This window comes from Tursiops truncatus, chromosome 20 (assembly GCF_011762595.2).
Source record: "Tursiops truncatus isolate mTurTru1 chromosome 20, mTurTru1.mat.Y, whole genome shotgun sequence".
Classification (NCBI taxonomy): Eukaryota; Metazoa; Chordata; class Mammalia; order Artiodactyla; family Delphinidae; genus Tursiops; species Tursiops truncatus.
The window spans coordinates 27,901,277-27,917,702 of NC_047053.1; the positions used below are offsets into that span (position 1 = coordinate 27,901,277).

At 54.2% G+C, this 16,426-nt stretch overlaps 2 protein-coding genes across 11 annotated transcripts in view; one reads left to right on the forward strand and one right to left on the reverse strand.

The window, feature by feature from the left end:
• CUEDC1 (CUE domain containing 1) overlaps window positions 1-16,426 on the reverse strand; it is a 76,658-nt gene that overhangs the window by 20,925 nt on the left and 39,307 nt on the right. The gene's annotated exons all lie outside the window — the stretch shown is intronic.
• Window positions 107-8,070, forward strand: LOC117309546 (uncharacterized). Its single transcript, XM_033847643.2, has 5 exons — window positions 107-111; window positions 867-969; window positions 2,293-2,555; window positions 4,355-4,629; window positions 7,010-8,070. Exons 1-5 carry the CDS (start codon window positions 107-109, stop codon window positions 7,465-7,467), a joined length of 1,104 nt encoding a protein of 367 aa, XP_033703534.1. The 3' UTR covers window positions 7,468-8,070.

Genomic DNA, 16,426 nt, shown 5'->3' on the forward strand with positions numbered 1-16,426 from the left:
CCCCGCCAAGCCCACGGAAGAACAGCTTCTTTCTGCTTTCTCTCCAGCTGCAGTAAACAGCCACAGCTCTTTACCAGTTAGCAAGGGCTTACATCCTGACACCACTATGAGGTAGGTGCTATCATCCCCCTTATGCAGAGGCACAGACCTGAGAAAGTGGAGGAGGCGGGGATTTGAACCCAGCACTATGGCCCCTGAGCCACTGGTCTCAACCACTACACACACTGCCAAGGACTCCTAGAGACTTGACTGGGGCAGGAGGGGCTCTGTATAGGCAATGTCCTCCCCCTCTGGTCTCCAGCCCATCCAGTCTCTGCTTTCCTTAGCTCCCTCACCTCAGGGCCCCACCATCATGGCATCCACTTGTGCAGAGCTCCAGTAAATCTGCAACAGAACGCAGTGCAGCCCACTCAGAACCAGGCCTGTAAATCACTTCTAAGGTAGCACTTCTGCTAGTGCAGGTAACTGAGAGTTGAATGTGTCCAAAAACATCAAGTTCTGACTTTCCCATGCTTATCCCAGGATGTACGGTAGTTTTGCTAAGTGTAGAAAAGTGGCAGCTTTATTTTAAGGGACTGTTCCAGCACAGGATATTCTTAAGTCCTTTTCTAGTACTGGGGGTCATCATCTTAACAGATGATAGAGAAGAGCTGGTGTGAGCCAATCAGCACGATCTTCCTTGCCATGATCTCCACAGTTAACTGATGATGAAAGGAAGACCAGACCAGACCAGACCGTGTGGAAGGTGCAGTGGGAGCGCCCTCCCTCACCCTGAGGCCGGAAGACACATCACTACCACTGATTCCTTCTGTCCCTAAAGGCTAGTCCCCTCACAGGTAAAAATGGGGCTTCATACTGTCCCCCAGTGCCTTCCAGGGCCACCATGCTGAGATTCTGATCTCCGTCAAACCTCCACCTCCTTCGAGGGACGTGGAAATTGTCCGGGGCTTATGCTCGGGGGCTTGCTGGGTGGGTGTCTGCCTAGTCCCAGGGAGGCGGGCTGTGTTCAAGAGCAGGAAACTAGAAGCACATGGGCCCCATGCAGCCTCCGGACACTGATGTTACAGAACTATAATCCCCTCCCACCGCCAGAGAAAACCTCTTAACACTGGAATATCTACATGCAGATACATTTTTCTATGCACATACTGTCATAAGTATGAATTCATTTTACTGAAATGTGATCAGACCATAAATTCTACTATGCAACTTCCTTTTTTCCACTTAATGACTGATTGTAGCCATCTTCTCATGTCAGAACATAGAGATCTCCTTCATGGTCTTTAATGCCTGAGTAGTATTCAGATGACTGGGTGAAGTATGACTTATTATCCAAGCTCCTCCACCCCATCGCTTCCCAGACGAGCGAGTCACAGCTCAGAGAGGCCAAAGCCATTGCGCAAGGAAGCCCAGAGGAGTGACCTCAAAGGATCTGTCCAAGAAATGTGTTATGAGGATGAACACAGGAGGGGAGTCAAGTGTGACGTGGCCTCCCACAGCTGGCTTTAGACACCCCAACTCCCCTCACCCACACCTTCCACCCGCCCTGACACACCGTAAGGTCAGAGGATGCTGCCAAAACACCCTCCAAAGCGGGGCTCCACCCTGGTGTCTACCTTCGTCCTGAGTTCTGGAAACTTGCCCTGAGGCTTCTAACAAGGACCTCAGGGCCAGGAGGCCCCAGAAGCCGTGCCCTGGGCTGCAATCTGCTGTCCTGGTGTCGTCACACATGGGGGTCCGTGCCTTGTGCTAACGCGTCTGGAGTCGGCCACCTTCACCACCTTCGCCCTCCCCCTCGAGTAATTTCATAAGAGAGATTGAGGGACCTGGCTCTCACTTTGCCAAGGGCAGCCCCTTGGAGAAAGAGGCCAGGACCTGATCCCCCCCTGACAGAGGAAGAAGGAAGATGATGGGGTCCACGTTTTCCCCATTAACAGCCCTCTTTACAGGTCCCTTGGGCTCCGGGCCTGAGTGTCGGGAAGCCCCCAAGAAACCTTCTTGCCCTCCTACCATTTAAGTAAGTGCCCTGATTCAGCCCCAGGCTGCAACTCCCGCTCTGCCGCTCCAGCTGTGGGACCTGGTACCCGTCCCCTGTCCTCTCTGTGCCCAATCCGTCACCTACACGAATGGGGCTTCCATGAGAATTAAACAGGATAATCCTCAGCACGGTGCCTGGAACGTGGTTAGCTGCGTGACTGTTGTTGCCGCTGCCCCACAGGGCCGGCAGAGAGCCAGGGGCCGTTGGCGTGCCAGCCAAGCTGCTCCTGGAGTGGATGGGGCGGGGGATTCTAGGCGGTCCTTCCCCAGCATCTGGATATCAACCCCCCGAAATTCTGTCAGCCCTTGGGAAGGAGATACCGATCCTCACAGCCCCAGGGGAGGCTGGGCCGCAGCAGCTGCTTCCATTTACCCCAGGTGCAAAGCCTTGAAAAAGAGCACGTTGTGTGTCTGCCGCGACATGAGAACGGCCGACAACGCTACAGCCTGCTGCACATTACAGATGAAGAGCCGAGACCCAGGACCAGAGGAGATGCCCAGGACACAGAGCAGGAGCGGTAAAGCCTTGACTTTTCCATCAGAGAGCGTTTCTGTGGATGAGGAGAAAGTGGCTCAGAAACAGTAATGGGAAACAGGATTCAGTGTAGAGAAATGCTATTTTCATAGGACTCTGCAAGGACCCACGGACTCCCAGAGCCAGGCTGCCTACAATTAACACCAGGAGGGGTCACTGTGAGCGCCCCCACTTCTCAGAGGACCATCTCCCCAGCGCTCGCTGAGCTCAGGTGCAGAGGCTGAGGCCAGGGCTGAGGTTTGGCCAGCGTGGCTGGGAGCAGGGAGAAGGACTGTCCTCAGGGTCAGAGTCATCCGTGCCAGGCTGCCTTCTACAACCGGCACAGCTCAAATGAAAAAAAATGTTAAACACATGAAAAAATGAAGTAGGCAGCTTAGGTGTACGAGCTTGTGCCAGGCGCTTTCACATTTAATCTTTTTTTTTTTACAACTCCAGAGACAGATGTTATTGTCCCCACTTTATAGCTGTGGAAACCAGTTCAGAGAAGTTAGGTAACTTGTACAAAGTCACACAGCTAGTGTGTAGAGAAGCCAGAATTAGGAACCCATTTCCTAAGAGGCAAAAATGCCAAGTCAGGCTTGCAGGGCTAGGAGCGGAGGAACCTCAGAAAGGCTCAGGAGACGGCACAGCCTGGCTGACATTCCAGCAGAGGAAATGTGACCCAGACAGCACTGGCGGAGGGAGGGCAGGGAGGGGGTCTGTTGGCTCTGCCCCAGAACTGGCTCTGTGACCTTGGGGAAATCACTCCTCCGCCTCTCTGAACCCTGGCTGCTGGGCACTGGCAGGGAAACAGAGGGAGATAACCCCTGACTTCTGAAAAAGGAAGTGAATCTAACCTGCTGAGCCCATTAGACCTCTTGGAGGCAGACTCAGAGGCTCTCCTGAATTCACAGGTTGTGAGCAACCTGGGGATTGGGAAGCAGAAACCCCACACCTGTCCTCCCCCAGGTCCCAGGGAGCCAGGCCTTCCGCCTCCCCAGAAAGGAATCCAGGCCTGGCAGGGGCGGCAGACAGCCAAGCTTCCTTCCAAGTGTGTGTAGACAGCCAAGGCCTGAGTCACTCCCGGCCTGGCCCAGGGAGGTGGGCCAGCTGCCCGAGAGTCGGAGAGTCATTCTCCCGACTTTGCCCAAGGTCATCCCAGCCAGTCTCCTGCAGGGCCAGGTAGGGCCCACATGGGGGATGTGAGAGCCCAGGAGCCAGAATGGATTCCCATTCTGCCTGGGCCTGGTACGGCTGTGTGACTTGGAGAAATTATTTCATTTCTCTGAACCTCAGCTTCCTCATCTGTCAAAGTTGGGATCATACCTACGTGGAAGGGGTGTTGTGATAGGATTTATACGGGTGCCTCAGCATAGGAAGCACCCAACGAGACAGGTTGGTGCGACCTCCGGCCCGGGTCTTGGCCCTTTTCCTGAGCTATACTCAAACCTTGAGTGATCTTATCCAGTCCCACAGCTTTGACACTGTCTACACGCCGAATATTGGCTCCCACATGTCTCTCGCCCTGAGGTCTCCCGGGAACACGCCCTTGAACTCCACACTTGCACAGCCGACCCGCTGCCTCCACGTGGATGTCCAACAGCAGCTCCAACGTAACTTATCAGGTGGATGAGTAAAGAAGGGAAGGAAAGAAGTTGGAGTGCAGCAACTGTGGGTTCCCTTCCCCTCTCTTCCTTCTCCGGCTCATATCAACGGTGGGGACGGGGTGCTTTCTCCATTTCCAAAGCCCTGTCTTCTCTGCATTCTCATTCAGTCCTCACAACAAACCTATCATTTATACAGGGTGTGCATTATTACCCCACTTCACAGACGAGGCGACCGAGGCCAAGGCTGCTCAGTGACACGGTCAAGGTGCCTGAGCCCTCTGCCGCCGGGCCTGAGGGCCTCCTCCCTGGCACACAAGGCTGGTCTGTTGGTCTTCTTTCCAAGCCAGCGACAGCTCCAGCGGGCAGGAGCTCGACCCCCTCAAACACCTGAATTGATACTCTGCTGCCTCCCAGGAGGACCAGGACTCAACTCCAGAAGGTGGGGATTAGAAGAGGAGGCCTCAGGAGGAGGTACGGGGCTGGGAGGCCAGAGGTCCCAATTGCCAACACTTTTCTGTACGCCCCCCCCTCCCCATTCTTCTGAAGTGACTACCCGAGGCCAGCTGTGTCCCTGCACACCCCTGGCTCCCTCCTCTGAAAACTCCCAGGGACAGACCGGATCTTGTGATCTATCTGTAACTGCTGTGATCACAGCCTGCAGAGGGACTCGCTGTCCCTTCTTGCATAAGATCTGGGCCCAGCCCAATGGCACTACCATTCCAGGCCACTAGGTGGTGTCCCAGGGCTCAGGCCACAGCTGCTCCCAGGAAAGGGCATACAGATCAGCTTCTCTCCAAGAACTCAAAAATCAGCCCCACCCCCGACTCTCGGGCTGACTAAAAGGAAGAGGAGCCACCCAGCCACTCCAGGGATCTTAGAATCCAAGACTGGAAGAGTTTCAAAATAATTTATTCCCAAGGTGCGAAATACAAGGCGCACACACCACTTATTTATATCCTGTGTCCTTGGCAGACATCACTAATCCATCTAGGTATTGTCCTATGGAACCCACACAGCCTCAGAAGCCTTTTCAACTCAGCCCTCTGGGCAAGTCACTACCAAGTGATTAGAACTGGCAGGCAAGATACACCCTGCTTGCCAGCCCTTTCATTTCCCGTATGAGAAGACCAGGCCCAGGCTTATTTTGTCTCATTAGGAATCTGGGCTGCAAAAGCCAGCAGGGCCAGAATGAGGTCATATGACCCCTGGGATGCTTGTGTAACCATGGTTAAGTCCTGGGGAAACCTCAAGTGGGTAATGGCAGTGTTAATGGAGAAGCCGCTGGGCCTGGGGCAGCTGCATCCTTGTCCAACTGTCACCTCAGACGTGATGGGGGCAGGGCACAGGGAAGTCTGCCTGAGCTTCTTGGCTTCTGAGCTAGAGAGGCCCCAAAAGGGGAGAAAGGAGGGCGGGACAAGAGACAGAGAGAGGCTGTCAGGGTCTGTGTGTGTGTGTGTCCGAGTGTGTAAGTGTGTGTGTATGCGCGTGAGCACCCGGCGGGGCAGGGGGGGCGGGCACAGCCCTGACAGAGGCGCCTTGTCCTCCGGTCCCTGCACAGTCTTGTTTTCTTCCCAAGCTATTAATGTCACTGCAGCTTCAAACGCCCGGTGACCTTTAAATGCCGAGCCTCCTGCTCCAGACCAAGGCGCGGAAAGGGCTTAATGGAAACTCAAACGGCCACAGCTGCTGGGGCCGCAACAAAGCCAGCCTCATTCATTCCCGAGGCACCGGGAGCTGCTGGGCAGCCACACCTGTGCCCACCCCCCGGGGAAGGGGGTGTCAGGAAGGGCAGAGAGGACCCTCGGGCACGGCCATTGGGAAAAGGAGGCCTTATTGGACCTAAGAGAAGAGGAGGAGGAAGAGAGGGAGAGGCAGACTCAGTTCTGCCATGCCCGGCTGTGTGACCTTGAGTTAGCCACTTACCTCTCTGGGCCATCCCCCATCAATTAGTCCAATCTAAGGCTGGGGCAGGAAAGAAATCCACCTACCCCACTAATATCTTTTAAAAATCTATAGGAGAAAAAAACCGAAAAAAGATGTTTTCTTTCCTAATTTTTCTCTCTCTTGCTTCAACTTCTGTGGGCAGGTCTATAGCTGATGGGGGCTGTTGGGTATGGACTAGGGCAAGAGGTTTCAAAGGAAGTTAATAAGGTCCCTACCCTATGAAAGGACTGGCCCCAGAGCTTCAGTTCTAAGGACACCATTGTTCATCTTTGTTCCTGAGGCCCAGACATTGGGCTTGGTTGCTGTAAAAGGGCTGAGAAGTCAGCTCTGCCTTCCAGTTGAAAAGATCCAAGATGAAGCTCCTCAGGCATGAGTAACATGTCATTTGTTCGGCTCATCTTGGTAGAATGACGGTAATAATAGCAATAATGATAACATAACACTTATCGCCTGCTTCTTTATGTACCAACCACTATTCCAAGTGCCTTATGCCTGTTAATAACTCTTTTCATCCTCTCTACAGCCCTAAGAGGTACATATTACCAATGCCATTTCCACTTTATAGATAGAAAAATGAGGCACAGAGGAGTCGAGGAATTTGTTCAAGGTCACACAGCTAAGTGGCCAAACTGATCTGACTCCAGACCTGGCACTCTTAATCCATCAGCCCTGACCCCCTTTCTGCATTCCCGAGGCTGAGCACGGAGTCAGGCACACAGCAAGAACTCAGTAACTGTGAACTGAATTGACTCCTAATGGGGCAGAGTTGCCCCTGGAGAGGCTGGGGGTACCTGGTGCTCATGTCCAGGGAGGAAGGGAGGAGGAAGGAGTCCAGGCAAAGCCTACCAGAAGGAAAGACAGAACCATGGCAGTCTCCTTACAAATCCCTTTTCTCTACTCCACCCAGGTTGTCAGTTGCCTGGGCAACCAACTGTCTTCCATCTCTACCTGAACTGGTTGGGACTATTTCCACAACAATCCGTCTCTCCATCAACAAGCGTTACCAGCTCGGCCAAGACACTCAACCCAGGCGCCTGGGAGGAGATCAGACTTCAGTTGACAGAGGGGAAGCTGCTCCCCGCTGCCCCACCCAGGGACTGCAGCCTTGCGGAGCGCCTCTGGGCTGGCAGGAATGTGTTTGTACCTGGGACCAAGTGCAATGGCCCAAACTGGGAGAAGGGGGCACTGGCAGCTCAGGTGCCAGGCAGTGAAGCTGGGCTGGCTCCAGGCATGAGCTCTTGCTGGCCCAGTTCCAGCTCCTTGGGAAAGAGGGGCCAGCTGCCCCTCCCCGGGCATGTCCTTCAGGCGGTTAAGCTGAAGGCCCCTCCACAGGCTGGGCCTGCATGGTCTGATGCTGAGCCCTGAAGTCTGGGCAGGAGATGTCTCTGGGCCCCTGGGACAGGTGGTCAGTCAGTGATGCCACATAATTCAGTATCTGAGCATGCCCAGGGAGTCCAGGCCAAGGAACCAAGATTAGGGAGGGGTGCTCAGAGCAGAGGAGGGTCCTGGGAACTGAAGTCCCAACTCCTGTCCCCTTACCCCACACTAGCACACACTTTGCACCCACCCACTGATCCATGAATTCCACTTCTATGGAATTCATATAACACATTTGATGGAACACTATACAGTGGTAAACAAAAATAGGGCATCTCTGTATGTCTCTATGCCCAAGACCTATTGCTTAGGGGAACAATGCAAGGCACAGAAAAGTAAGTATAGTCTCTATACTATAGTGCATTAGGGTATGTGTATGTCTACATATGGAGAGGGTGAGGGAAAGGGCTCTGAAAGGATTCATAAGAAACTGATACTATAGGCTTCCACTGGGGAGAATTAGGTCATGAGAGACAGATCAAGAAAACTTTTCTCTGTAAATCCTTTGGTACCTTTTAAATTTTGATTCATGTTCATTAATTTTAAAATTATAAAATAAGCAGATAACCTACAAAGAATATCAAAATGACAGCTCTGCCAGTGATTCTCTGTTCTCTTTGCATATGCATATTATCTACGATTGACGTGAATTACTTTTTAATAATAGTCATAGCAAATATCTGTGAGCACATACTGTGTGCCACACACTTTCTAAACACGTGGCATGCATCATCTCATCAAAGCCACCCCACAGTAAAGCAATTATACCCATTTTACAGATGAGGAAACTAAGACTCAGAGAGTGTAAAGAGCTTACGTAGGGTCACACAGTCAGCGACAGAGCCAAAATGTGGATGCAAGCAATCTGTCCCCAGGGTCCATGCTCTTCTCAACCTCCGTCTTACGCTGTTCTCTGATTTTAAAAAACCAAGTCAAACCAAACCAAAAACAACTGAATGATGACAGAAAGAAATCTTAAAAGCACAGAGCCTCCAGGGCTTTAAAACTTTTGTGATCCTTCGAATCCCAACTCCATCCCTCCTACCCGGACTATCTGGGCAAGCCCTCCCTGGCCAGAGCCTCAGCCTCAGGGCCAGGGCCCCACCTATCTCCTGGGAGGGTTGCAGGGTACACAGAGATTCCCGGTGGGCCAGGTGATGGCTGATGCCACAGCTGTTTCAGGGGTCAGACCACAGTGTGGAGGGCCCACCGGAGCAGCGCAGTGGGGCGGGGTCTAGCCAGGAAGCTCCCCGTGGAGGGGAAACCACAAGTTGGTTTTTACCGGCGCTGTGTCTGGGGTAGGAGCGCAGCGGTTAAGGATGGGCTTGAGCTCAGGGCTAACCCCGGCTTCCATCCCGATCACTGCTGCTTGGGTGAGTGGAACATCTCTGAGTGCGTTTCCTCATGTGTAGAACAGGGACACCTGTATGTCCTCAGACAGGTTCCTGAGGGGGATCACGTTCTCTCAGTCGGGGCAGCCGTCAGTAAGACTGTCTGTGTCTAGAGCCTGGCCCAGGAGTCAGGCCTGGGGTTATGATCTTTTTTTTTTTTGGCTGCGTTGGGTCTTTGTTGCTGCGCGTGGGCTTTCTCTAGTTGCGGCGAGTGGGGGCTACTCTTTGTTGTGGTGCACTGGCTTCTCATTGGATGGCTTCTCTTGTTGCACGGGCTCTAGAGCACAGGCTCACTAGTTGTGGCGCACGGGCTTAGTTGCTCCGCGGCATGTGGGATCTTCCTGGACCAGGGCTCGAACCCGTGTCCCCTGCATTGGCAGGTGGATTCTTAACCACTGTGCTACCAGGGAAGCCCCTGGGGTTATGATCTTGAATCCAGCCCTGAGCGGGGAGAGTATGCAGCATTAAGGCTCTTCTCAGGTGCCTCCAGGACCTCAGGCTGGGGTGCTCTGGGACCCCTGCGTGGAGCTCCCGCTGCTGCTGGGGGCTGGGCTGGTTTGACAGGGGCCTGCCCCCAGGGAGGGGCTCCGGGCTGTGCAGCAGGAGCAGGGGCACACAGAGGGCCCTTCTCCGAAGTGCTTCCTATAGCAGCTGGGGAATGCAGGTCCCGGGCTGGGGAGCAGGGGCTTGGGGAGGGGCCCAGCTTCAAACAGCAGGAGGCAGCTGCAGCCCGAGGGCCACCACCCCTCGCAGGCAGGCAGCCGGGACACCATCAGAAATTCCGCCCCGCCCAGACAGCAGATGGGACTGTTCAGAGCCACTTACCAGGCCCGTGCTACTCTCCCCAACCGCAGGCTGCTCGCTCCCCCGCGCCCCTCCTCTGCCACCGCTGGGCTAGGTATCCCTCCCCACCTGTGGCCCTCCCTCACCCACACTGCTCAACTCCAGTACCCACGTGCCCACACATGCCCTCAGGAAGAAACCCCATGCTCTCCCTGCCAGATGGTGTGTGTTGCCTGAGGTCAGAGCTCAGTGGCCACAGAGCTGGGATCTGAACCCAGATTGTGGCCTCCTGGGCCAGCGCCCTGTCCCCGTGTGGGCGTGCACCCCAGCGCAGCGACGCACAGCTCATGCGTCTGCTTGCGCCACATACACCAGCTCCCTCCAAGCCTTCACTGCACAGGCGGGTGCCACAGATGCCTCAGGCCCTCACAGCCAGGGGCCACGCTCCCTTCCTTTAGATTTTCCTGGACCCTCCCGCCCAGCCCAGGCACTCAGTCCACTCCTCTCTTCACCCGACTTGGAAGCTGTGTTCTTCCGCCAGACTGTCCTACACACACGCTAACGTGCACTAACCGCCCCCTCAGCCTTCCCACGGCCCGCCCTGCAACCCCTCCCTTCGCTAGGCTGACAGCAGGGCCAGATGAGGCCCTGGTCCCTCTCTCTCTTCCCCAAATGTGCCCAGAATGGTTTTTACAGCATCAGGTGCATCAGTGGTGAGGGGTGAGGTCAGGCTGACCTGATTTGCAGCAAATCTGGCCAGAACCAGAACCTGGAAGTGGCACACCCTGGCCCAGAAATCAGCTTTCCGGTTCCCTGCAAAACCAACTCCCAGATGGGAGTGAAGGAGGGCTGCAGGCCCGCTGGGGCTGGTAGCCCTGGCCCTCAAATCTGACAGTCAGGGGAAGGGGCAGGAGATCCTGGCGGTCCCAGAACCAGCCTGCTTTGCCTCCAGGGGGCCTCAGTCTCCATCCCTAGAAAATGGAGAGAAAGAGTCCCTGTTCAGTCTGACCTTCCCCATCACTGAAACCTCCCAGAGACGCAAGGACATGAGTTGGGGTGGGGGACGGATCAGAGCCAGAGAAAGGCACCACCAAGCTAGGTACAAACCATGGTGACACCTCTGCAGAAGGGGGTGGCTGCATCCCAGTCCCCCAGGGCTGGAAGGACCTGGACCCTTTCTTTAGCTACAGAACCGGAACCCTTGTCCTCAAATGACATCCTCAGCAGACATCCATTCCATAAAGACATAAAGCAGAGGCCTGCCCCCCCCCCCTCCCCCAGCAATTAGCGATCAGAGAACCTGCCATTTACTGAGTGCTGGGCTGTGCTTCCCGTGCACTGTGTTAATCCTCACGATAATCTAGTACCGCAGATTATTACCTTCTACCACCATCAGAGCCATTTTACAGATAGGGACAAGGGGTCGTCATGTGTGACCTAAAGGTCGCCCAGGGCTGCACCACATCCAAATTGCAAGGCCTCACAGGAAAGAAACCAGTGTGCTGTCAAGTCTTCTGACACACCAGTTTCTTGCAACCTGCTTTAAAGCCTAGGTTTAACCAGAGCTGTTTGCATCTCTGCCTGTTCCCCGCACTGCTACCGGCCTGCTCACGAGGCTCTGGGAAGAGCAAATGTGCTTTTCTATCAGTCTAAAAGCAAATGCCCTTTGCGTTTTAGCAATGTATCTGAGAGGATGGTGGAGACCGCCTTCACCAGACTCCTCTGAGGGGTTTGCTAAGGACACACATTCTTCACCCCACTATGAAATCAGAATTTCCGGGGCTACAGCCTGGGAATCTGTATGTTAACAAGTTCCCCAGATCATTCGAATGTGCAGTAAAGTGTGAGGACCACTACCTTACAGAGTGATGCGGTTTGGGGCCCCAGATTCTGACTTTAGCTCCATCACTGACCAGCCAAGGGAACTTCAGCAAGTCATTTCACCGCCTGAGCCTTCAGGTACCCATCTGAAAAATGGGCAAGGAGGACTAAATGATCTTCAAGGTCCCTTTCATTCTTGGCATCCTCTGTGTGTGCCCTGAGTCCCCAGATGGTCCACAGCTGTCTGAGCTGAGTTTCGTGGACTGTTCAGTCACTGGAGCAGCTGAGGTACACTGTAGGCACACATTAAAAAGAATTCCTATCTGGCTGATTTACGGAGATCTGCAAAAATACCTTATCTCTGGCTCCAAGCCCTGAAAAAATGGCTTTTGGATTATCCATGCCACCTCCCTGCTCCCCTGAATAGCCATTTTTTTCATTCCAGCCTGAGCCAATCAGGATTCTGTAAACATTAGGCCCACACACCTGGGCTTAATCCACAGTCATCAAACAAACGCTCTGCCACTTCACCCCACAAGCCCAAACTCGCAGCCGCTCTGTCCCTCCCAGGGAAGCCGCCAGCCAGGGATGTGTGGACCCTGCACTCCCTTCCTTCCAGTGTGGGATGGGCACGAGGGCTGGGTCGGAGAGAGCGTGTAGCTGGAATGGCCCCAGCCTACAAGTGGGTTACAAGGCACCCAGACTTAAGGGGTATGAGGCGACAATGAGGACAGTCCAGCAATTGCTGGGACCTTTCCAAAGCAGCTGGACACTCCTTAGTCCCGTGTCTCCTTGATGAGCACTGTTAAAACACGAGGTATTCAGCTAGTGCTCAAGCACTTCTTGCTGGTGGCAAACACGACTGACTCATCCTTCAAGGTTTATGAATCTTTGACAGAGGAGCTGTAGTGGTTTTCAGGCCCACAGCCCACAGACACGGGGTGAATCCGGATTCATGCTCCCTTTGTGTGGCACAAAGGGGGGAACCCATGTGCGTGTGCCAAATAACCAAAGAGGAAAGACCAACAGGAAAGGCAGGAGTGAAAACCCAGCTTCCACAGTGGGAAACATCTGTGAATTGTAGCCAAGGTCTGCTGATCCCAGCCGTTTAAAAATCCTGAAATAGATCATTCTCTCACTCTGAACGTGATGACTGCCCCCAAATGATTGTGCTTTACATGTGCACAGCACTTTACAGTTTCCAGTGCTGGGGGCGAGTTCCACAAGCCAGGCTCTAGGCTGGGCCTGTTCCCCGAGAGCAGGGGCTCAGCTGGCACCACGCTGGGCACTTCACCTCCATGGAATCCTAGCAACAGCCCTACGAGGTAGGAGGTGTTACCTTGCAGATGGGGAAGCTGAGGCACAGAGGAATTAGATACCAAGCGGCTAAGTCAGGATTCTACCCCCAAGCCCATGTTCCCAACCACTCACTGCACTGTCACCCTACTTATAATGAGGAGCCTCTGATCTCTGTATGGGGCACAGAGGGAAACTGAGGCTCCAGAAGGGTTGGGAACGTGGGGTCACCCTGGGGCAGGAGAGAAGCGGCTGCATGGATTGGCCAGGAGCAGGGAGATAGAAAAGAAGGGGGTGCAGTCCAGCTCAGAGCAGAGCAGGCCGGTCCTGCCATATGCCTCCTCTGCTACAGGGGTCCCAGGGCCAACAGGACCCTGCCAGGCTCCGGCTCCCACCCCCAGCAGGGTCCCCCTGTCCGTCCCTGGGCTCTTCAAGCTGGGTTTCCATCCCAACCACAGCGGGCAGCAGCTGAGTGAGTCGGGCCCAGCAGGAGGAAGTGGCCACACTTGAAAATCATTAACATGCAGGGCTGAGCTCAAGCCTTTGTTCTTGAGCAAGGACTGTAGCATTTCACTTTCAGGAAGGAGCTGGGAGGGTGGGGCAGGATCAGAATTGCACAACCAAATGCACAAGCTCAGACACACAGAGGTCCCACGTGGAAAGTCTGCTTAGACGGCCCCTGCGGAAAAGTACGAGCAGACCCACGGACCCTCACATACGGCGGGTCCACACAGAGAGCACAGGCCAACTCATACCCTCTGCTTTTTAAATCAGAGAGGCCTTTCAACAGGGGTAAATCAGGGTCATGTGGTCAATCGGCTTCTAAGTCAGGGACGCCAAGCAAAGGGAGGATGCAGACAGGCATAGAGGGAGGGTGGGAACTCAGGCCTCCCACCCGCCTGACCACGGCGGGAGCCCCAGGTCGGAGAGGGACAGTTCGCCCCACGTCTGGCTGGCAGGGGCAGCCCCAGCTCTGGGTGACTGTCTTCCTACATGCCCCTCTTCCCAAAACACAGCATCCCTCTTCCAACCATGTGCCCCCCACATCCACCCTGCCCATGTCTCCCAGATGCAAGGAAAGCACAGCAAACAGCCCTCACGGGCACCCCCAGCTGTGAGTGTCCAGGTGAACGTTTCAGGGCTGTAGCTCTTCCCTGAAAGAGTCACATCTCAGCCACCGGCAGTGGTGGGAAAGGCTGTGACGTGAATTAGTTAATTCTGGGACAGGGTGGATGAAGGTTGGGGAGGTGAGAGGAAGGGAAGGGAGAAAAGTCAGTCAACAAGGAGAAACCTGTTTTTAAAAATGTAATACAGGGGATTCCCTGGTGGTGCAGTGGTTGAGAATCCACCTGCCAAGGCAGGGGACACAGGTTCAAGCCCTGGTCCGGGAAGATGCCACATGCCGCGGAGCAACTAAGCCCGTGCGCCACCACTACTGAGCCTGAGCTCTAGAGCCCGTGCTCCACAACAAGAGAAGCCACCGCAATGAGAAGCCCGCGCACCGCAATGAAGAGTAGCCCCCGCTCGCCGCAACTAGAAAAAGCCCGCGCACGGCAACGACGAACCAGCACAGCCAAAAATTAATAAATAAAAAATAAATAAATTTATTTTAAAAAAATGTAATACAGGGAATTCCCTGGTGGGCCAGTGGTTAGGACTCCGAACTCTCACTGCCAACGACGCGGGTTCAGTTCCTGGTTGGGGAACCAAGATCCCACAAGTCGCGCAGCATGGCCAAAAGAAAAAAAATGTAATACAAACAAGAATAAAACAGCTTTGAGCGAGTCCCACGGCCCTTGGAACAGGACCGTCCCTAGATCCCAGGGAACAGACCCCCTGCTCCCCTCCCCACCTCGCAGGGGTCAGTCAGAGGCTGAGGTTTTACCCTGCTCCCCTCCTGCACCTCATTAGAGCTTAACCTCCAGGCCTTCAAGGAAATTGGTAGAAATGAGACCCTTGTCCTTTGTCAATTAGGCCCTCTCACACTCTTGGACAACCCCCTGTTCTCTTTGGGGGTGGCAGAGGGAAGTGGAAAGGAAAGTGGACTTGTTTAGGGAAGCTGCCGGCTCCCAGAGTTGTGGGACGTCTGGCAGGGGCAGGCCACCCACCAGGTCCAGCTCCCCCCCCTCAAAGCCCCTCTGTTTTTAAAGGGCTTTCGGGGACAGGAAGCAATAAACAGAGTCAAGCGTCCAAGATGCAGGGGCTGATTATGCAGTTTGTGGATTTTCCAGGCCTCTTTGTACTCTCCCACCAGCTGCCTGGGGCTCTGCAGAAAAAGGTGCTGGCAAAAGATAGGCTGGTCCTTGGCTTGAAAGGTGGCCTTTTGCCAGGCCTAAGCTGGGTCTGTCCAAGTGTGTGAGGGCACAGCACGCCTTGATGGTCCCACAGCCTCCTTCTCAGAGCCCCAAAGAGAAACCCCGCCCGCCCCATGCTGTGAGAGTCTGGACTCTCTCTCTCTCCAGCTGCAGCTCACCTCTCTGCCCAGCTCTAAGTTACCTCCTCACTTCAAAGGAGGCTGACTCCCAGAATTCCCAGAGGGGAGGGTGTACCACGCCAGGCTGCAGCTGGATGAGGCCAGGTGGGTGGCCCTCCCTCACAAAACACAGCTCAGCCAGTTTAGCTACCCCAAGCGTAGAGCAACTTGGGAAAAGCTGAGACTGATGGGGAAGGTAGTTCTTGGCCACATGGCCTCCCCAGTGCCAAGGTCAGCTCTGGCAGCCGACGTGTGCAAAGCTGTGAGTGCATAGGGTTTGTGAGAATTGTCTCTCACTACCCGGGAACCGATACATGACACAAGTGCATCCACAGAACGGAGAGGCACACAGCCGAGAACTTCAGGTGCAACATGGGATGACATGGAAAAAAACCAAGCGGCAGGGCCAGGTGTCCCACTTTTGTTGAAATGTCTGAGTGTATGCTCGTATATTTGGAGAGGTACAGGGAGGGGTCCAAGTGGATACACACCAAACACTAAGTAGCAGTTGTCTAAAAGGGAGGGTTGCATCGTTACTTCATGTACCTCTGCATCCTTTGAAGTTTTGTTTTCTTTGTTGTTTTTTTTTTTTTGCGGTACGCGGGCCTCTCACTGCTGTGGCCTCTCCCGTTGCAGAGCACAGGCTCCGGACGCGCAGGCTCAGCGGCCATGGCTCATGGGCCCAGCCGCTCCGCGGCACGTGGGATCTTCCCCGACCAGGGCACGAACCCGTGTCCCCTGCATCGGCAGGCGGACTCTCAACCACTGCGCCACCAGGGAAGCCCTCCTTTGAGGTTTTTATAACAAACATGCATCGTTTTTCTAGTTGAAAGTTAAGAATTATTTTAAAAGGTACACTGCGACATAAAATGTACCACTGCTATGGAAAACAGTTTGGTGGCTCCTCGAAAAGTTAAACACAATTACCATACGACCCAGCAGTTCCGCTCCCAGAGATGCAGAATTTGAACACCCGTGTTCATAGCAACATTATCACTATAGCCCAAAGGTGGCAACCACCCAAGTGTCTGTCACCGGATGAACAAAATGTATCTGTACATATGGAACCATGGAATGTTGTTATTCAGCCCCAAAAAGGAATGAAATTCTGATACATGCTATAACATGGATGAACCCTGAAAACATGCTACGCCGGACACAAAAGGACAGACACGGTATGATT